The following is a 20913-nucleotide window of genomic DNA, read 5'->3' on the forward strand; positions in this document are numbered from 1 at the left end:
TGTTCCATTGGTCTATGGGTCTGTTCTTGTGCCAGTACCAAATTGTCTTCATTACTGTGGCTTTGTAATAGAGCTTGAAGTTGGGGAGCATAATCCCCACCCCCCGCTTTATTCTTCCTTCTCAGATTTCTTTGGCTATTTGGGGTCTTTTGTGGTTCCATATGAATTTTAGAATTATTTTCTATAGTTTGCTGAGGAATACTGTTGGTATTTTGATAGGGATTGCATTGAATCTGAGGATTGCTTTAGGCAGGATGGCCATTTTGACAATATTAGTTTTTCCTATCCATGAGCACAGGATGTGTTTCCATTTATTGGTATCTTCCTTAATTTCTCTCATGAGTGTCATGTAGTTTTCAGTGTATAGGTCTTTCACTTCCTTTGTTAGGTTTATTCGTAGGTATTTTATTCTTTTTGATGCAATTGTGAATGGAACTGTTTTCCTGATTTCCCTTTCTGTTAGTTCATCATTAGTGTATAGGAGTGCAACAGATTTCTGTGTATTAATTTTGTATATTGCAACATTGCTGAATTCAGATACTTGATCTAGTAGTTTTGGAGTGGATTCTTTAGGGTTTTTTATGTACAGTATCATGTCATTTGCAAACAGGGACAGTTTAACTTCTTTACCAATCTGGATGCCTTTTATTTCTTTGTGTTGTCTGATTGCTAGGACCTCCAGAACTATGTTGAATAAAAGCAGAGAGAGTGGGCACCCTTGTCTTGTTCCTGATCTTAAAGGCTTTCTCATTTTCTTGACAGTGTCTTTCACAGAGCAAGAAGTTTTTAATTTTAATGAAGTCCAGCCATCAGTTATTTTTTTTTTCAGTCATGCCTGGAAGTTAATTGTAGTTTTGGAGGTTTTGATTACCTAAACCTTTTTTCATTTCAATAGAATTAGGTTTCTGTTACTTGATGTATTTCCTTAAAATGGACTGTGGGCATGACAGGCAATAAATAATTCACATCTTTACTACTGTTAATATAACTTGGAGAATTTATGTATTTTTCTCTTCAAAAGGACTTTTTTGGAAACACTTTTGTAACTGGATTTACAAAATTCATTTAGAGTTATGCCAAGACTTCCCCATTTTGTAGTTTTTATTTTACTGCATTTCTTGGTGAGTTAAAATACTTTTTTTAAAAAGGAGAAGAAGAAGATGAAGCAGTATTTCCCAACTCAAGAATTCTCAGAAATGCAATCCTGTTGCCCTTCACAAGATTAGATATTGTATATCTATATCCACCAAAAGCAACTTGGATATAGGCACACAGTAACCGAGTCACAGCTCTCTTTTCCTGTCATAACCACAGACATTGCTCCTTTGTCTCCTGGCATTTAGTTCTTCAGAGAAGTCTCAGGCCAGACTAACTTTTGTTCCTGCCTAGGTAACCTTTTAATTCTGCCTAGATGTATCCTCTCACTCACAGATCTTGTCAGGATGAATCGAATTCCGTTCACTTCTAACATTTTACCTGGGATACTGTATGCCTTTCCAGCTGCTAACTCAAGTGGATGTATGCCCGGAGCAGCTTTCACCTAGCACAGGTGTGTCAACTGTGGGGGTCACTTCCACAGGGCCCATTCTTGTCTTTGAGAGCAGTGTTTTCTCACCTGACATCTCTGTTCTCTTCTTCCCTTCCCCTGTTTTAAAGCTGGTCCTTTTTTCTAACCCTGTGGTCCTTTCCCTCTGAAACTGAGAGTTTTCTCCAGCTGGTCTCCTGCATCCCTCATCTACTCTGTCCCAGTTTTAGTCCCGTTCTTTAGTGCTTCTGAAGCAGACTTCAGTTCTCTTTGTGTTTGAGTTGCCGAGCAATTCTCCCTCTTCTCCCCCTAATACATGCTGGTACCTTTCATCTCAGCACTTTTTTGTTGTTGTTGTTATTTTTTATATTGCGGTACATACAATAAAATGCATGAGCTTTTTCTTTCTTTAGTACTCTGCTCCTACTTCAAGGAGAATTCTAGTGAAAACTTTCCTGAAAATTCCATCCAAATCCTTTAATACATCCCTTTCAGTCTTCAGGATGATATACCCTTCCCTTGTTTTGAGAATCCCTATAATGTTTTTATATTATTAACATGATTCCATGCATACAGAATTGCAAATAATGTAATATAATGAATGCCTCTGGACCACCCCACACACATACTTCTTTTCTCCTTATTTATCCTAAACAGCAGCACCCTCTCTCAGACTCAGCATTACTGAGCTAGAAGACAGTGATGTGGCTGGCTCTCGACTCCACCGTCTGTCATCAGGACCATGGCTGAATCCCCTCTCCAGGTCTACACTGGGAAAGCTGGCTATTAGGGACGTGGTGGTTCAACACGGCCTCTGGTGACGCAGCAGAACCTCTCTTCACCTGCCTTGCCTGAGACCCAGATTGTCCGCCTCTGCTCCCCAGTCCTTGGGCTTCTGCCTCCTGCAGTTTCCAAATAATTGCCGTCTACACAATTCTCTTTCTGTGACTTCTGCTTATTTACGGTTTCAGCTGCCCTGTGGCTTTTGCTCAAACCCTTCTTCCGCACTTCTCTGAAGTTCCCTCTGATACTCTCTCAGGCTGTTTCCCTTACAGTCAGGCTTCCCAAGGTTGAAGATCCAGTTTGTGACAAGTCGGCATTCTGTCAGGGCACCACAGCTGGGTAGAGCTCTCACGTCAAGCTACTTCTCATGTCTCTGGCTACATGTGTGCCTTTGGGTCAGCTCCTCATTGCTGGATCAATCAGCCATGGCCCGGGTGATGGGGTCTGTGTTAGTCAGCTATAACAAAAAGCCTACAATGTAATTAGTTCAACCATTGTGGAAAGCAGTATGGAGGTTGATCAAAAAACTAAAAATAGAAATACCATTTGACTCAGGAATTCCACTCCTAGAAATTTACCCTAAGAATGCAGCAGCCCAGTTTGAAAAAGACATATGCACCCCTATGTTTATCGCAGCACTATTTGCAATAGCCAAGAAATGGAAGCAACCTAAGTGTCCATCAGTAGATGAATGGATAAAAAAGATGTGGTACATATACACAATGAAATAATATTTAGCCATAAGAAAGAAACAAATCCTACCATTTGCAACAACATGGATGGAGCTAGAGGGTATTATGCTCAGTGAAATAAGCCAGGTGGAGAAAGACAAGCATCAAATGATTTCACTCATCTGTGGAGTATAAAAACAAAGAAAAAACTAAGGAACAAAACAGCAGCAAACTCACAGAACCCAAGAATGGACTAACAATTACCAAAGGGAAAGGGACTGGGGAAGATGGGTGGGAAGGGAGGGATAAGGGAGAAAAGGGGGCATTATGATTAACACACATAATGTAATGGGGAGGAGGATACGGGGAAGGCAGTATAACACAGAGAAGACAAGTAATGAGTCAATAGCATCTTACTACGCTGATGGACAGTGACTGTAATGGGGTATGTGGTGGGGAGTTGATAATAGGTGGCGTCTAGTAACCATAATGTTTCTCATGTAATTGTACATTAATAATACCACAAAAAAAAAGCCTACAATGTCTTAGTGACACCCAACTATAAGCATTTATTTCCCTCATACACATATGGGCTGGTTGGAGGTCAGCTGATAGAGCCTGAGATCTGCTCTGGGCCTTTTCCTTGTGTCCTACACCTTCCCTTACCACTGGACTCGCTTGGGCATGTAGTTCTCATGGCAATGTTAGGGCACAAGTATCAAGTAGCAACACAGAGTGCCTCTTAAGTCCCAGGCTCAGAGCTGGGATATTGTCAATTCTGTCTGCATTCCACTGTGCCCATATGGTGGGACATATAGTCTACCTCTAGTGGGACGGACTACAAAATGTCATAGCAAAGAGCATGAAGGACTGCAGAACTGGAGCAAGCAGTTCGCTTTTTACCTTCGGATCACATGGTCATATGGCCATAAGCTATAGAGCAAAGCATGGAAAATCCTCTGCACAGCACCCCTCCAAGGGGGCTGTAGGGATGTCAGCCAGACTGGGGCTTCCCAGAAGGGTGACAAATTAAAGGATGGCTTTACAACACTTGCAAAGCAACCACAGCCAGGACTTAAAATATGCCTTCTATGTCAAAATTCATCAAGCTGTACACTAAGATTTGTGCATTTTATTGTATGTACCTCAACATAAAAAATAATAATAAAATAAAAATGAAAATGGAAAAATCAAAATTGAAATATGCCTTCCAAAACACAGGAGGATGTAAAAAGTTTAAGGAACAGAGACTCGGGAAACAACATGGAAATCTTTTTAAAGCGTTAAACAATACAACAAAGGCAAAACCAAATATCAGTTATCACAATAACTCTATGAGTCAGAGGCAGGCAGTTGGGAGAGGTTCAAAGTACTTTTCTTTTTCCAGTTCTCCTCTGATTCAAGAGGTAAATTCTCCATAGATTTTTCCCAGTCCAGCTCCTGTCTTATAAATAATAAGAATCCCTCCCAGATGCTGGCATTCATTTTGAGTGGTAAGTTTTCTCTACTTTCCATGTCTCTGTAGTAGTTTGAGTGGGCTCCTGGGTCAAGGCCACTATATCAGAGGCCACTCTCTGTGTGACATTCTTATCACATGCCCGCTGGAGTCCTGCCACCCCATCTCTTCCATGGTACTATCACATCCTACTTGGGCCTTTGCTCTCCTTTTTTGGCCCCAAGACCCATATCTGGGAATCAGGCGTGCAACTGTGAATCTCCAGTCTTCAGCACAAGGCCCTGTCCTTAGCAGGGGCTTAATGAATTAATCTCTGCATCAAAAAAGACTCTGTTACATTTGACAGGACCACAGCTCAAAGTGGTTCACCAAATCCAAACCTTCTGAGGAATGTTGGGTTTCAGGAATAGCTGGATCTGTTGAGTTCAAATGATACTATCAAGACTTAGGGTCTCTTCATCTCTTGATTGGTCTTTCCCCTGGATTGATGTCACTCTCCAGCAGGCTGGCCCACCCTCGTGGTCACCAAGATACCACCAGCAACTTCAGCATCCCCCCAAACCCAGAACTTCTTTGGTTTCATATCGCCAGCACCAAAAACCAGATATTAATTCTCATGCTTGGATCATGTGACCATGGCTAACTCAAACACTGAGGTGGGGGGATAGAATGTTCTAATCAATCAGGCCTCAGTCACGAGCCCACCTGCAAGCCAGGTGGTGGCCTCAACAGGAGGAGGGGTCAATGAACAAACAATGACAAGAAGCAATGAAGGACAGCAAGTGTCCATTATCATCTTCCATAGTTCCTTTCCAGGAGGAGCCCTCCCTTGGGGACTAACAGAAGTGACCAGGCCACCATACATCTGTTTAGTGCACCCTAGTTTACAAAATACTTCTCACACTATCTCATGTAGCCTCACAACCAGCCCACGAGCCAAGTGGTATCACTCTACGCTTTATGAAGATGAGACCACTGAGACTTACAGATGTCAGACATTGGCTAAGTCACAAACAAGGTACAGAGCCAGCAGAGGGACTGTGGAGAGGTGCGTGCAGAAAGAGGAAGAACACACTGACCCCAGGAACTTCCTCTGTGTGTCAAGCTCCCCTCACCATAGCCTCCCCTTCACCTCACCGGCAGCAGCCCGCCCACACCCTCCTCCTGGCCTGCATCTGTTGCCTGGCCCCCTTATCACCTGCTCCTGCAGACTTCTGCCACACCTCTTCCCTGACCTTTGCTCCTCGCTCCAGGCTTGTTTTCCTGTGGACCCGGGAACCCAGGGCTCACTTTCACTCACTGCCCAGCCTTCGCCATGTGCACTGGGAAGTGTGCCCATTTTGTGGGGCTCTCCCTCATTCCCCTCTCCCTGATCTGCATCATGGCTAACGCCCTCCTGCTGGTGCCTAATGGGAAGACCACCTGGACCAATGTGGAGCAGCTCAGCTTGCATGCCTGGCTCATGGCTGGCTTCATCGGTGGGGGCCTGATGGTGAGGAGGCTGGCAAGTGAGCACAGGCTGGGCGCCACTCTGCAGGGGTCTGAACCGGAGGGAGTGCGAGAGGGGGAAAAGGACTGCTGCCTGGGAAGGGATGGCGGTGGCTGCCAGAATCCTGGAGCCCTCCCAATCTGCCCCAACACTAGCACTCTGTAGAGGTCCTAGAGGAGCCCCAGGGTGCTGAGCTGAATATCTGAGGGGAGCAAGAAGGAGCGAGTCTCACTGCTCTAAGCAGCTTCCCTTCTGGTTAAGGCGTTATGCCCTCTCTGCCCCTCCCACCCCCACTTGGAGCAGATGCTGAGAACACCTCACTACAAGGGTCCAGGGAGAAAGGAGTAGCTGGTTGTGTGGGAGGTAATCAGGGCAAGATAATAATAGGCAGGGGGTGGGGGGATGCAGTGACAATGTCCGGGGCCAGGCAGCAGTATCAGGGATCATTCTACCTATCAGTTCAGTGTCACCCTCCCCTGCCTCCATGTAGAGTCACTCTCCACCCACATTTCCAGATGCCCACTCTGCACTGGATAGACTCAGAACCTAGGTCAGTAAGGTGGAGAAAGTGCCCCACATCCTCCTGGTGACTAGATTCTGTCAGAAGAAGTAGCGACTTCCTGGACTTTCTAACCCCTGTCCTCTATCCCCATCCCCATTTAAGGGAACTTTTGGAAGGTCAGATAGTTTAACATCTTCATGGGATGAAACAAAAGATCTACCAAGCTCAGTTCCCTACTTCTCAGGCTGGCTGACCAGTGAAATTCCCCAGGAGAGGTCTCACTTTCTTCTTTTGCTCTGTGAGCTAAATGGGGATACCTCTTCTCCTTTATCCAACAATCCCCTTTCCCTCCATAGTCTTTTATTCCACTCCCCCTCCCGCATGGATCATGGCTGCTGGACTCTACGCCATCCCTCTGCCCTCAACTCTAAGAGGTCACACTCCTCCCAGGCCTTCACACTCACCTGGTGTCACACTGCACCCCTTCTTCAGCCTAAACCACCCCCGTCCCCACAATCTCCCCAGCCTGCCTCAGGGGAGATCCCCAACAATGCCCTCCCAACATGCTCATTCCCAGCCGTCTTCTTCCCACCTTCAAGCCCTGAGCCACTCTCAAGAAGCCTTTCTCAAACATGCTAAAGCACAGGGCCACAGGCGAGGTCCCTGCTCTCCCTGAAGCTGGCATTCCTGCTGGGGAGATGCACAGTATCAAAAGGAAGAACTTAAACCCCATGAGAACAAGGATTGCCTGCTTTTTTGGCTGCTGTATGCCAAGTGCCTAGACCAATGCTTTGCATTTAACAGACACCTGATCAACAGTGAGTGAATAAAGTAAGCAAGATGATTTCAGATAGGAGTAGGTACCATCTAGAAAACTAAGCAGTGTGTGGTCACAAAAAACTCTGAGGGCAAGGGAGGAAGCTATTTTTTATTGCATTTTCAAGGAAGGCTGTCAGAACTGACACCCAGAGACAAAAAGGAGGTTTCAGCATTGCAAACAAGTTCTAAGGCAGGAACAGGCTTGAACATCTGAGGATTAGACAGGCAGAAGGTGCAGCTGAGGTTCCATGAGATAAGATTGGAAGTGGGCAGAGGCCAGAGCATGTACATCTATGAAAGCCACAGTGAGGAACCTGAATTTTATTATAAGTACAAGAGAAAACTATTGACTCTTTACCTTTTTTTTTTACTTTTACTGAAGTCATATTGACAAGTGCCCAGATGCTCTGTGTACAGCTCAATGAATTTTTGCAAAGTGAACACATGAACACACTCATGTACCCTGCGTCCAAATCAAGATACAGGTCAGTAGCAGAATCCCAGACATCCTGCCACAACAGGCACTACCTACCCCCCACAGACAAGGGACCCCACTACCTGACTTCTAATCCCATAGGTTAGTTTTGCCTGGTTAGCACTTTATATACACAGAACCATATAGTATGGATACTTCTGTGTCCGGTTTCTTTAGCTCAACCTATGTTTGTGATTCATCCATATCATTAGGTGGGGTGGTAGTTTATTATTTCTTATGCATTCCATTGTGTGAATATAGCACAATTTATTTAAACATTTCACTGTTGATGGAGATTTGGAGAGTTCCCAACTTGGGCTTTTTACAAATAATGCTGCTATAAACATTCCCACAAATGTCTTAAGGTGAAATATATATTTGCATTTCTGTTAGATACATACCTAGGAGTAAAGCTGCTGGTTTTTTGTGTGTTTTTTTTGGTATCGTTAATGTACAATTACATGAGCAACATTATGGTTACTAGACTCTGCCCCTCCCCCCCCATTATCAAGTCCCCACCCCATATGCCATTACAGTCACTGTCTATCAGCATAGTAAGATGCTATAGAATCACTACTTGTCTTCTCTGTGTTATACTGCCTTCCCTGTGCCCCCCCACGTTATGTGTGCTAATTGTAATGCCCCTTCTTCCCCCTTATCTCCCTCCCTGCCCACCCATACTCCCCAGTCCCTTTCCCTTTGGTAATTGTTAGTCCATTCTTGGGTTCTGTGAGTCTGCTGCTGTTTTGTTCCTTCAGTTTTTTCTTTGTTCTTATACTCCACAGATGACTGAAATCATTTGATGCTTGTCTTTCTCCACCTGGCTTATTTCACTGAGCATAATACCCTCTAGCTCCATCCATGTTGTTGCAAATGGTAGGATTTGTTTTCTTCTTATGGCTGAATAATATTCCATCGTGTACATGTACCACATCTTCTTTATCCATTCATCTACTGATGGACACTTAGGTTGTTTCCATTTCTTGGCTATTGTAAATAGTGCTGTGATAAACATAGGGGTGCATATGTCTTTTTCAAACTGAGCTGCTGCATTCTTAGGGTAAATTCCTAGGAGTGGAATTCCTGAGTCAAATGGTATTTCTATTTTTAGTTTTTTGATCAACCTCCATACTGCTTTCCACAAAGGCTGAACTAGTTTACCTTCCCACCAGCAGTGTAGGAGGGTTCCCCTTTCTCCACATCCTCGCCAACATTTGTTGTTGTTTGTCTTTTGGACGTTGGCCATCCTAACTGGTATGAGGTGATATCTCATTGTGGTTTGAATTTGCATTTCTCTGATGATTAGCAATGTGGAGCATCTTTTCATGTGCCTGTTGGCCATCTTAATTTCTTCTTTGAAGAAGTGCCTGTTCAGATACTGTGCCCATTTTTCAACTGGATTATTTGCTTTTTGTTTGTTGAGGTGTGTGAACTCTTCATGTATTGTGGATGTCAACCCCTTATCGGATCTGTCATTTATGAATATATTCTCCCATACTGTAGGATGTCTTTTTGTTCTACTGATGGTGTCTTTTGCTGTACAGAAGCTTTTCAGCTTGATATAGTCCCGCTTGTTCATTTTTGCTTTTGTTTCCCTTGCCCAGGGAGATATGTTCATGAAGAAGTTGCTCATGTTTATGTCCAAGAGATTTTTGCCTATGTTTTTTTCTAAGAGTTTTATGGTTTCATGACTTACATTCAGGTTTTTGATCCATTTTAAATTTACTTTTGTGTATGGGGTTAGACAATGATCCAGTTTCATTCTCTTACATGTAGCTGTCCAGTTTTGCCAACACCAGCTGTTGAAGAGGCTGTCATTTCCCCATTGTATATCCATGGCTCCTTTATTGTATACTAATTGACCATATATGCTTGTGTTAATATCTGGGCTCTATTCTGTTCCACTGGTCTATGAGTCTGTTCTTGTGCCAATACCAAACTGTCTTGATTACTGTGGCTTTGTAGTAGAGCTTGAAGTTGGGAAGCGAGATCCCCCATGTAAAGCTGCTGATTCTTAAAGTAAGCAAATATTCAGTGCCAACAGATATTGCCAAATGGCTTTCTGAAGTTCCTACACCAATTGCATTCCAATCAGTAAAAAATGAGCATTTTCATATCCTGTTGAATTTAAGAAGATCTCCTGGCTGTGGTGTAAAGAATGAAGAGTAAGAGGCCAGTAGGCAGATGCAGAAGGACCATACTAAGGTCACTGCAGTTGTCCAGGATAAATGATAGTAGCTTGGACTAGGCCAGAGGCCAGAGATGGAAAAGTAACCAGATTTGCATTCTATAAACCCAGTGTTTCTTTCTGCATTTATGATTACCCTTCTCTTTTCATTAAGACAAGTAGAGGACACAGAGCAAGACAGAGGTCAGGCAGCAAAGGGAAAGAAACACTGACTCAAAAAGTAAGCATTTCAGACAGGTAGGCCATCCAGAATTGGAAAATCCAAATGGCAATTCTAGCTGCCCTTGGATCCAGATGCTTCCCAGTAAGTGACCTAACCAGAGAGGCTAAGCAAAGTGGTCTAGACCTGGCCCCTACACCTGCCATGAGACATGGAAGAAGAAAGAAAAAGGATTGTGGGAAAAGTCCATTCAACTGTGTAGGTGTTTGCATGACATTGCTCTGGATGATATAACCCAACTAAAACTCTCAACCCCTCCCCTAAGAGAACAAAACGCTGCCTGGTGCAGTATTGACAGAAGCACACAGGGAGGCAAAGATCAAGACAGCTGTGGAATTTCAGAGAGGGGAGTCAGGCAAAGAACCTGGCCTGGTGCAGCAAAGACAAGGCTGGAGCCAAAGCAAGGAGCCTGGAGCACCTTTCTAGAGTTCAGTCTTGATGTACTACTCTCTGCGGAGACCCTAAAGGGCTTGAGAAGAGAAAAGACCAGTTGAAACCTAAATTTAACCTGGTGGTAGCAGTGTAGGATGGAGGGTGGGGTGGCACGGGGCAAGAGACACGGGACTCTAGTAGGGAGGCTGAGAACATTATCCTCCTGGGAGGTTTAGATTAGGGATTAACTGTGCAGGTAAAAGGACTAACAGATTCAAGAGCCATTAAGGGAAAAGTCTAGGAAACTGGAGGTCTGGCTGGGTGTGGAGGATTCAAGTTTTCCAGCCTGGCTGACCAGGAGGGTATTTCCACTAATGGAGTCAGAAAGATAAAGGGAGATGACAATATGGGGAACCAATTGTGAGGTCAGTATGAGGCTGGCTGAATCTGAGCTAAAACCAAGATATTAAAATGAACATATCCTTCAGCAGTTAGATTTGAATCTGGAGGCATCAATTTAGGAGTTGACTTTTGTTGGAGGGAATGCTCTGGGAGGGGATGAGCTCTGTGAGGAAGGCCCACATGGAGATGGACACAAAGGAGCAGGGCGGAATCTTGGGGATCCATACACTTCCCATCAGAGCATTGCCTGCTCCCTCCACCAGAATCCCAGCTCACCAGACACTCCAACACCACTCTCCTGCAGCTGAGGGAATTTACAGTTACTGAGCATTTACTCTGAGCCAGTCTTGACATCAAGTCAACCCATTATTTCATTAAATCCTGAGAACAGCCTTGTGAGGTAGGTCTTGCAGACCCATTTTGCAGAGGAGAAGACTGAGACCCAGAAAGATGAATCAATTCATGGGGACCCAGGCCTCCTGACTCCCATTCCATTGGGCACCTGTTATGTGCCAAGAATGATGGGGGATATAGATACTGGGCCCTACCCTCTGGAGGCCACAATCTGGACAGAGATAAACAGGCACATAAATAATGATCAATTAAGATAAAACCTGACAGTGCTCCAGAAGAAGCAGAAATAAGGTCTTCCTAAAGTTTAAAGGGCTGAGGGGGCATCACCGGCAGCTTGCAGGTAGCAGTAAACACTGAAGCAAGTAAGGTCAGGGGGATGTGGGGGCACTCGCTATCTCACGGACTCCCCTCCCTTAGGTACTGTGTCCGGGAATTGCAGCCCTTCGGGCAGGGGGCAAAGGCTGCTGCGGCGCAGGCTGCTGTGGAAATCGCTGCCGGGTAAGACCCACGTTAAGATGGGGTTCCTATTGATATGAGATTAAGATAAAATTCAGGATGAATCTTTGAATCCCGGCTCAGTCTACGGAATTCCTAGTTACGGGCGCTCCGCTGCAGAGTCCCATGCTCCACTTACCCCCTCCCTCGAACTGCACTGCAAAGTTCAGGCCTCAGTGGGCGGGATCGGCGGAGACGCCAACCCCCATGAACTTCCGCGGCCTCTAGCTCTTAGGGCTAGCAGAACGCCAAGCCCCGGGGTTTGACGGTAAATGTGTTTTAAACGCGACTCAAGGAGTGCGGGAACTTCGCGGGGAGGAGGGTGCTGGGCGCTCTCGGCCCACGAGTGGGGATGGGGCGGCCCTACTCACCTTTCTTTCCACTCGGCATCCAGATGCTGCGCTCGGTCTTCTCCTCGGCGTTCGGCGTGCTTGGGGCCCTCTACTGCCTCTCGGTATCAGGATCTGGGCTCCGAACTGGACCCAGATGTTTAATAAACACTGGCTGGACTTACCCCTTCAAAGAAACTGCGTAAGGCTTAGCCCATATTCGTTGCCCCCACCCCCACCCCTGTACCCCGTACTCTGTACTCTGCCTCTCCCCACCTGCCTTTCACTTGTGGATCTGGAAACCTGGGCGGGGCTCGCCTTCGAGACACCTTCCTCCACGTGGGCCAAAAAAAACCCTTTTGCAAATCACCTACGGCGCGTAGAGGGGCGCTGGGGACGTGCGGGGCATTTCGCGTAACCTCTTTCTCTCGCGCGACCCTGCCCCTCCCACAGAGGCTCTTACTTGCTCAACCGAACTGAGTGGAGTTTGTGCGTGGAGCCGCCGGGTGTGGTCTGCTGGAACGTGACGCTCTTCTCGCTACTGGTAGCCGCTTCTTGTCTGGAGCTCGTGCTTTGCGGGGTGCAGCTGGTGAACGCGACAATTGGTGTCTTCTGCGGCGATTGCAGGAAGAAGGAGGTGGGACGGCGTGGGATGGAGCTGTAGCGGGAACCTACTTGCTCCCTGGCTGTATCCTCACGTTCTTGTTTCCGCAGGGCGCCGTTCACTGAGGCTCCACTGACCGCACTGCCCGCGCCTGGACACCGTCCTGACCCGCCCCCGCTCCCGCCCGGGAATAAACTGTTTTGAGGTCTCCTGCGCGTCTCGGACTGTGCTCTGTGCTCGAGGGCCTGAAGGCCTCCAGATACACCCGGACTTAGGGCTTTCCTGTTTGGGGCCCCTGAACCCGGATTGCTATTGTCTTAACAAATAGTTATTGACTTACTAGTGTGCTCTGTAAATACAGTGGTAAACAAGATGTAAATTCCATGCTCTCACAGAATTTAATATTCCAGGGGTGGAACATAGGTAATTTTTAAAAGAGGCAATAGATTATTTCAACTTGCCATAAGCACTTTTTAAAAACACGCCGGCACGGGATAGATATTGACTGATGGAGGGATTTTATAAAGTAAAAAAAGTCTCAGTGAAATTGGAGCTGATATCTGGTGGATGGGCTAACCTTCTAGATAACGGGGGATCTAAACAAAGGACAAAGGAGCCTAAAGGACAAGGACAAAGATCCTAAATGGGAATCTGTATACAAAAAAGCCAGTGAGTTTTGTTGGGGGAAAGAAAAAGAAACTATTGAAAAGACACATTCGCCTCTTATAGAATATGAAGACTTAATGCATCTTAGCATTGTCACCAAATGCGGTAGAAGTTTTCTTAATCTGAGGTCACCGGTGGTTCAGAAAGGAAACAACGTGTGCTATATTGGTGCGATGTGTCTACAGACACCCTCAGAAAGCCAGCGATGTCCTTAACTTATGTGCAAAATTGTGTTTCAGTGCTTTTTCCTGGACTGTGGGTCTGTAGCCTGCCATGGAACCTTTGAGACCAAGCCCTAACTTGGACCTGACCCAATTCTAGGTTGGGAGGAAGACAGGGAGATGCAGTATTTCACCCCTAAAACAAGCGAGACCAAAGCCAAGACAGAGAAGCTTTAATAGCAGGAGGACGGGAAATACCCTCTGGACCGGGGAGAGGGCCGTGGCAGCGTTAACGTTAACTGCGGCAGCAGAAAAAGCGCACGTCGTTAAGCGCGGTGTCATCGCGGAGGCCCCTAGGCCGCTCGATCTTGGTCTGCAAGCCGCACATGCCTTTAGGGCACGGCTCACTCCAGTCTCCAAAATCTCCCCAGGCCAGGCCAGGCCCCTCCAGCTCCGTGCTGTCTGAGCAGCGGAAGAGCACGTTGTTCGCAGCCGTGTTGTCCCCAGGCGTCGTGGGTACCTCCACGCGAAGTGAGAAAGCCACGAGGAAGCCGCCGCCGGGACACCACTGCGGCTCACTCCATGCACCCCACCTTCGAGTTAAGAGACGTGTTGGTTCTGCTGATGCCCTCTACCCACCTCCAGCCCGTCTCAGCCTGAGGGCCTTCCCAGCCAGGTGCTGCAATGACCCGGATGGGTTCAGTCTAGTCTTCCACCTATTCCCCAGGTCTAAGCTGCACCCCAGCTCTGGAGGAATGTGCCTGCCGGGAGGGTGTGTGTGAAACAGAGAGGGGGCGTACTGCCAGCCTAAGGGATCCTTAGCCCGTGCTCCTCACCTTCCAGACTGGGACTCCACCACGTGCGTGTTGCGCTCTGCGTTCCCGCGTGCGCAGTGCAGCCGGATCCCGTTCAGAGCGGTGTCGTCTCCAGGAATGCCTTGGGGGGGCTCCAGCTGGGCGTCAAGGAGATGAGGGATGAGGATGAGTCAAAAGACTGCTTCCCTCTACTCTAGGGTCCCACTCAGTGGCCTATAGTGAACGTTCAGTCCCTCTGACCCCTCTGATACTTAGGCCTGGGCCCCCACCTTGATGGAGAACCCGCTGGCGAAGAATCCATCAGGACACATCTCGGGCCAGGCCCAGTCGCCCCAAGGGCCCCCGTTGGTCACCTCGATGACCGATTTATAGCCGCTCGGGCCATTTGCTAGGGCACGTCGGCAGCACGTCGCCCACAGCAGAAACAGCAACTTGTCTCCTGCGCCCTGCTTCATCTCGCAGCTTCTGTGAGCCTGGGGCTCCTCCCGCACGTTTATACCACCTTGGCCCCTAGGAGGGCTCCAATTACGGAAGAGTCGCCCAGATTAAGTGACACCCGAAACTAATCCGCGCCCGGAACCCTGCAGCCTTGATTCTCTCTGCTCGGCGAGACAGAGGCTCGCAGCGCCAGAAGAGGGGCAGCCAGAGCCAAGGAGCTGAAATAACCATCTCTTTACTGAACGTTCACTATAGGCCACTGAATTGTGGTTAGCGTTTTGCAGGTGTGCTTTATTTAATCCTCACAGCTATTTTAGGAGATGGGAATTACCCCAAAATCACAGTCAGCAAGCTGGGAAACATTCCCACACTGGGAAATGGGGAGCCTAAGTCTGGAGATGAAAGTGATAGCTCTGGAATCCCACCGGACAGGATTGGTCGTGAGCAAACCCGGGGACCTCCAGGATGTGAGGGAGCATCAGAGAAAGAGGGCAAATCCATAAACTGTGGGTACTAGTAAGGGTCTTCTTAGTGATTGGGACTGTGACTCCTTGAGAACCTGGGATACCCCTCCACCCCAGAAGAAAATATACATAGAGACACAGGATCAATTCTAAGTTTGTGAACAGGGTACTGAGAACCGGAGATGTTGCAGCTTGCATTGCTTCTCACTTCCCCTGAATGTTTTTCCCTCTATGACCACCAGGTGGACTCCTAATTTGCAAAAAGAAAACTGGCTCAAATTTGTCACAGGGGGCACTGCCTCCGATTTTGTCTGCCCTTCACAAGTATTTGTTTATTCAATACATAATTTTTTAACAATAACGTATTTTGGCCCAAGCAATAGTCTAAGTGCTGTAAGTAGAGCAGCAACCAAGAAAAATAAGGCCCCCGTCTTCATCAAAGTTCACATTTCAGTAGGGGAGACAGATGATATTTGCCAATGGACCTTGAGCTCTTGTGAAGGCACTTTTGACGCCCAGTACAAGGTCTAGCATGCAGAAGTAAATAAAGACTGGTCTGACAAATAACTGAGGAGCCAATCTGGAGTTTAAAAAACTAAAGCACAAAAATGTAAAAGATAAAGCCTAAAGTATATAACCAAGAGGTCATGCATGCAGATCAAGACAAAGTCCCCTGCACATAGGATAGAGAATTTAGATGTGGGTGTTCCCTGGATCAGGTGCCCCATGCTTGAACTTAATAGGTAAGATTAATGGAGCAATTGTGGTAAGCTTTTCCATTTACAGTGTTTGCATATACATTATCATTTAATCCTCACATGAGGTTTTCCACGTGTCTCTTATCCTCAATTTATAGTGTAGGGAACTCAAGCTCAGAGTTAATTTAGGGCCACACCATTGCCCAGTGAGGAAACTGGTTCTGACCTCCAACTCTTCTCAATACCCAGGCTTCCTCTTACTACAACCTGGGCCCTTCAGAGAAGAGAAATGTAGAAATGTGTCATTGCTACCAAATCCCTCAAATACCCTTCATCAGGCCCCTCACCTCTGGGATGCTGCCCTCTGGGGCAAAGGGCACAGGGGAAGGGGCCTTATAGGTTAATCATTAATCCTTTGCACCTCAGGGCACCACGGGCTTCTCTCCCCTCCTGGAGGCGGAAGGACAGGACTGGCTGGGGGCCGGTGAGGGGCTGGTGGTCCCAGTAGCAGCCATGGGGGTCTTGCCACCTCCCCAGGTGCTGAGGCCCTGGTTCCGCCATGCAATTCCTTTCATTATCTTCGTGCTGCTGCTGCTTTATCTCTGTGCTCGGAGCCTTGGTGGGTGGCCCCTTCCCTCACCTGCTCTGGGAGAAACCCAGGAGGCCAGGCCCTCGGGACCTAAGCTCTCTCCTCAAGCCCTCACCACTGCCTCGCCTCTCCGCAGGCGCCCTCTCCGGCTGCCAATATGGGTCACAGTCCTGCACTCCCGAGGGACCGCCGCTTTTCCAGGTACAAACTTGGGACAGGGCTGGGACTGGGAGCTCCAGGTGGGACAGGGAAGTGGAACCAAGCTGAGGATCTGGTGAAAGAAGGGTCGTCCTTGTCTCCCTTCTCCCGCCAGAAGCTGAAAGTACAGCAGGAGGGACACCAGCTAGACCTTAGGAATTTCTTCAGAGCCTGGCTGGGCTACTTGGCGAAGGCGACCCAGCAGGCTAGGGGTTCTGCTCCCATTCTCTTCCCCTCATATCTGCCCTCCAGGTCCGGAAACAGTCGGGACCCCTGAAGGCTCCGGAGCTGGAAAAGCCTCAGTGTCTGGGCCCCCAGGGTTTGCTGGGCCGCATGATGAGGTCGTTCAGTGACAGTATGAACCCCGAAGGGGATGTGGAGTTGTCGCAGTACCTGGCAGGATGGAGGGAGCTAGTCAAGTGAGTGGTCTCCCACCCCCAATCCAGTCCCCACCTCTTTGTGGGGCTCCAACGCCCTCTCAAACCTTCCCACTCTTCCCACCACAAAACACACAGGTTCCTAACTCCCTTCGGCTCCATCTTCGCCTTCGCGACAAGCGAGGCCTTCACCAAAGTGACAGCCCTCGAGGCTCGTGTGCGCGGCCCGGATGCGGCGCACTACAGGTCGCTGGCGGCCATGGTGGCGTGGGAGCGGCGGGCGGGACTGCTGGAGCGGCCCGGGATCGCCCCTGCAGACTCGGCCAGGTCGTCGGGCTCACGAACAATGCTCTTGCTGCACCGTGCGCTACGCTGGTCCCAGCTCTGCCTCCACAGGGTGGCCACCGGAATGCTCGGAGGCCCGGACGCCGGCGTGCAGTGCAGCGACGCTTATAGCACCGTCCTGGCCCCGTACCACCCCTGGCTCATCCGTCAGGCTGCCCGCCTCGCCTTCCTCGCCTTCCCCGGTCGCGGCCGATTGCTCGAGCTGGCATGTCCGGGAGCCAGGGAGGCAGAGGCGCGAGCCGCGCTGGCCCGGGCCGCGGACACGCTAGAGGATGTCTACAACCGTACCCAGAGCGTGTTGGCCGAGCGTGGCCTGCTCCAACTAGCTTGAGGCCAGCGGCCGCCGCGACCCGCGAGGACTGAAGCGCTCTGAGGCGGGATCAGTTCAGCCCAGGGGCGCCCCCTAGGAAGGGCCAGCCGCGGCTGGGGGCGGGGCAGCTCGCTACCCCGCCTCTTCGTACGTCATTGTCCTTGCATTCCCGCCCCCAGCGGGTGGGTTTTTGAGCCCCTCCCACTATCCGAAGACGGGGGAAGAAGGGAGGAGCCGTGGGGAAATAAAAAGTATTCTGTAAAAAAAAAAAAAAAAGTATTCTGTAGCCCTGGATTTAGGGCGTTCGTGTGATGACGGGAGGAGCTTAAAGGAAGTAGAAAAAAAATGGATGTGAGAAGATGTGTCATCCCTGTTCCCCGGCAGCCGAGAGACTCACGCTTCTCCTGGCCTATCTCAACCGCTCCTGGCTTCATTTGCCAATCAAATGCCAAGTCTCTAGCCCAGACCTGGCTCCTGAGCTTCAGCCCCCATAAAGCCAACTCTCCTGGACACCTCCACAGACACCACAAATATAACAGGTCCAACACTGATCCAATCACCTCTCCCGGAACTGCACCTCTGCTTATGTTCCCTGTCTTTGAATAAATAGCACTCTTTATTGTCAACTATCCGAGCCTTAAACCCGTGCAGCATGCCGCCTACCAAGCAGGTGTTCAGCTCAATAATACATGTTTATTGAATAACTTCTTTGGGTACTCCCACAACAATAGTGAACATGAAAGAGTTTGACCATGTCATACACTGATAACTCCCAAATTATAACGCCAACCCACTTTCCAACTGGACTCCAAAATCCTAGATATACACCTCCTTTATTCAACATCTCTTGGATTTCAGCAAGGCATAGCAAACATAATATGTCTAAAACTGAGTTTCTAATACCCTCTCCTCCCAAAGACTCCCTTCATAGTCTTTGCTACCTCAGTAAATGACAACTTCATTCTCCCAGGTCCTTAAGCCAAAAACCTTGTACTGTTCCTGACTCTTCTGTTTCTCTTTCATCATATACACACCTAATCTGTCAGAACCTGACCACTTCCCACTATCTCCACTACCACCCTTGTCAAGTCAACTTTACCCATCATCTGGAATATTGCAATAGTCTCTTAATTGTCTCTCCCACATTTGGCCTTCCTATAGCATATTTTCAATAGAGCAGCCAAAGTGATCCTTTAGAATGTAGATGATATCATGTCACTTCCTTGCTCAAAACTTTTTTTTTTAACTTAAGCAGGAAATTTTCTGGATCATATTTTCAATTGAGAATAATTAAAAGCTTTATAAAGGCCCTATGTGATCTGACTCTATACTAGCCAAATTTACTTCCTCAGTGTTCATTAAATATCTCAGTCATGATCCTACCTCAGGATCCTTGCACTTGCTCTTCCCTCTGTCCCAAATGTTTTTTTCCCAAATAGATGAATGACTTCTTTCTTTACCTCCTTCTTGTCTTTATTCAAATGTCTCCTCAGTGAGACCTTCCCTAATTATTCTTTCTATAAAATTTCAACACACACAATGACACCCTTCCCATCTCCCGTCCCTGCTTTGTTTTTCTTCTTACTATGATTCACTATCTAACATAATGTATATTGTATTTCTTTGTTGTCTTGTTGTTCCCCCCACCAATAGATGTAAGCTCCATGGGGATAGGAATTTCTGTTTTGTTCCCTGCTTGTACCTCCAGTGCTTCAAAACAGTACCTGGCACCTTGTAGACATTGAACAGGTTTTTGCTGAATGAAATGTATGAGCACTAAAAATAGTTCAGATGAGGGGAGCTAAGAATGTCAAAAACAGGAGGTTGCACAACAATGTAAATGTACTTAATGCTATTGCATTGCACACCAAAAATAGTTAAAATGCTAAATTTTATGTTATTTTTGTTATTACAGTAAAAATTTAAATAGTAAACAGATGTAGTTATGATCAGGTGGGCAGGAGTAAATTCATGAAGGGCCCTGTAAACTATGTTCAGATATAAGACTTTATCTCAAGAATTAATTTTAAGCAAAGGATTATCCAGATCATATTTGCAATTAAAAAATCAGCTTCAGCTGCATTATGTAGAAAAAGTATGGCAGATTCAGAGGAGGACTGCCCCACACAATAACAACAAAATAAACATTCTTCTCAAATGTATATGTGACATTCTCCATGATAGATCATATGTTATGCCATCGAAAAAGTCTAAATAAACTTTAAAAGGTTAAAATCACAAAATATTCTCCAACTAAAATGGAATGAAATTAGAAATCAATAACAGAAGGGAATTTGGGAAATGTACAAATATGTGGAAATTAAACAATACATTCCTAAACAACCAATGGGTCAAAGTGGAAATCTCAGGGAAAAGATTTTGAAATTAGTGGAAAGGAAAACAAAACATACCAAAACTTAAAGAGGCAGCATAAGCAGTGTTCAGAGGAAAAATTGTAGCTGTAGATGTCTATAGAAAAAATGAAGACAGATCCTAAATCAATAGCCCAACCTTCCACCTTAAACTAGAAAAAGGAGAGCAAACTAAACCTAAAGACAGTAGAAGGAAAGAAACAATAATCAGAGAGGACATAAATGAAATAGAAATTAGAATCAGTTAAACCAAAAATTGGCTCTTGGTAAAGATCAACAAAATTCACAAACTTTTTACTAGACTGACCAAGAAAAAATGAGAAAAAGACTCAAATTAACTAAAATCAAGAATGGAAGCAGGTACCTTACTATGAATCTTATAGAAATAAAAAGGATTCTAAGAGAATACTATACACAATTGTAGGCCAACAAATTAGATAACCTAAATGACACAGACAAATTCCTTAAAAAAAAAAAACTACCAAAAATGACTCAAGAGAAAATAGAAAAGATGGCTAGACCTATAACAAATAAAGAGATCAAGTTAGTAATAAAAAAAGAATCCCACAAAGGAAAGCACAGAACCAAATGTTTTCACTGATGAAATCTACCAAATATTTAAAGAAAAATTAATACCAATCCTCCACAAACTCTTACAGAAATAGAAGAGGGAACACTTCCCTACTCATTCTATGGGTCAGCATTAACCTATTACCAAATATATCACAAGAAGGGGAAAAAAAACACTACAGACTAATATATTGTATGACTAGAGATGCATAAAATCATCAACAAA

At 46.6% G+C, this 20913-nt stretch overlaps 3 protein-coding genes and 1 long non-coding RNA gene across 4 annotated transcripts in view; 2 read left to right on the forward strand and 2 right to left on the reverse strand.

Moving 5' to 3' along the window:
• The window catches only part of LOC108403339 (uncharacterized), a 45603-nt gene extending 33359 nt beyond the window's left edge, over positions 1-12244 (reverse strand). Inside the window, exon 1 of the long non-coding RNA XR_012130515.1 lies at positions 12123-12244. This is a non-coding gene — a long non-coding RNA (uncharacterized lncRNA). The remainder of the gene's footprint in view (positions 1-12122) is intronic.
• Positions 5719-12894, forward strand: TM4SF5 (transmembrane 4 L six family member 5). The gene is made up of 5 exons (XM_017670426.3): positions 5719-5927; positions 11674-11754; positions 12146-12282; positions 12534-12717; positions 12795-12894. The coding sequence occupies exons 1-5, from the start codon at positions 5751-5753 to the stop codon at positions 12807-12809; spliced, it is 594 nt and encodes a 197-aa protein (XP_017525915.1). The 5' UTR covers positions 5719-5750; the 3' UTR covers positions 12810-12894.
• A 139-nt stretch (positions 12895-13033) lies between these two features.
• Positions 13034-17157, reverse strand: VMO1 (vitelline membrane outer layer 1 homolog). Its single transcript, XM_017670422.3, has 3 exons — positions 14596-17157; positions 14348-14463; positions 13034-14104 (listed from the first exon to the last, which is right to left on the reverse strand). Exons 1-3 carry the CDS (start codon positions 14779-14781, stop codon positions 13807-13809), a joined length of 600 nt encoding a protein of 199 aa, XP_017525911.1. The 5' UTR covers positions 14782-17157; the 3' UTR covers positions 13034-13806.
• On the forward strand, positions 16412-18021 carry GLTPD2 (glycolipid transfer protein domain containing 2). Its single transcript, XM_017670421.3, has 4 exons — positions 16412-16545; positions 16652-16716; positions 16966-17132; positions 17229-18021. The coding sequence occupies exons 1-4, from the start codon at positions 16440-16442 to the stop codon at positions 17764-17766; spliced, it is 876 nt and encodes a 291-aa protein (XP_017525910.3). The 5' UTR covers positions 16412-16439; the 3' UTR covers positions 17767-18021.
• The last annotated feature ends 2892 nt before the right edge of the window (positions 18022-20913 follow it).

Source organism: Manis javanica, chromosome 4 (assembly GCF_040802235.1).
Source record: "Manis javanica isolate MJ-LG chromosome 4, MJ_LKY, whole genome shotgun sequence".
Taxonomy (NCBI): domain Eukaryota; kingdom Metazoa; phylum Chordata; class Mammalia; order Pholidota; family Manidae; genus Manis; species Manis javanica.

What these genes read in the sequence shown, in the direction of transcription:
- TM4SF5 (XM_017670426.3), top strand. Translation starts at nt 5,751, where the DNA reads ATGTGCACTGGGAAGTGTGCCCATTTTGTGGGGCTCTCCCTCATTCCC. An exon ending in TCATCGGTGGGGGCCTGATG is followed by an intron (nt 5,928 to 11,673) that starts GTGAGGAGGCTG and finishes CCCCTCCCTTAG; the next exon opens with GTACTGTGTCCGGGAATTGC. An exon ending in TACCCCTTCAAAGAAACTGC is followed by an intron (nt 12,283 to 12,533) that starts GTAAGGCTTAGC and finishes CCCCTCCCACAG; the next exon opens with AGGCTCTTACTTGCTCAACC.
- VMO1 (XM_017670422.3), bottom strand. Translation starts at nt 14,781, where the DNA reads ATGAAGCAGGGCGCAGGAGACAAGTTGCTGTTTCTGCTGTGGGCGACG. An exon ending in CCAGCGGGTTCTCCATCAAG is followed by an intron (nt 14,464 to 14,595) that starts GTGGGGGCCCAG and finishes CTTGACGCCCAG; the next exon opens with CTGGAGCCCCCCCAAGGCAT. An exon ending in GTGGAGTCCCAGTCTGGAAG is followed by an intron (nt 14,105 to 14,347) that starts GTGAGGAGCACG and finishes CTTAACTCGAAG; the next exon opens with GTGGGGTGCATGGAGTGAGC.
- GLTPD2 (XM_017670421.3), top strand. Translation starts at nt 16,440, where the DNA reads ATGGGGGTCTTGCCACCTCCCCAGGTGCTGAGGCCCTGGTTCCGCCAT. An exon ending in TCTCTGTGCTCGGAGCCTTG is followed by an intron (nt 16,546 to 16,651) that starts GTGGGTGGCCCC and finishes GCCTCTCCGCAG; the next exon opens with GCGCCCTCTCCGGCTGCCAA. An exon ending in GGATGGAGGGAGCTAGTCAA is followed by an intron (nt 17,133 to 17,228) that starts GTGAGTGGTCTC and finishes CAAAACACACAG; the next exon opens with GTTCCTAACTCCCTTCGGCT.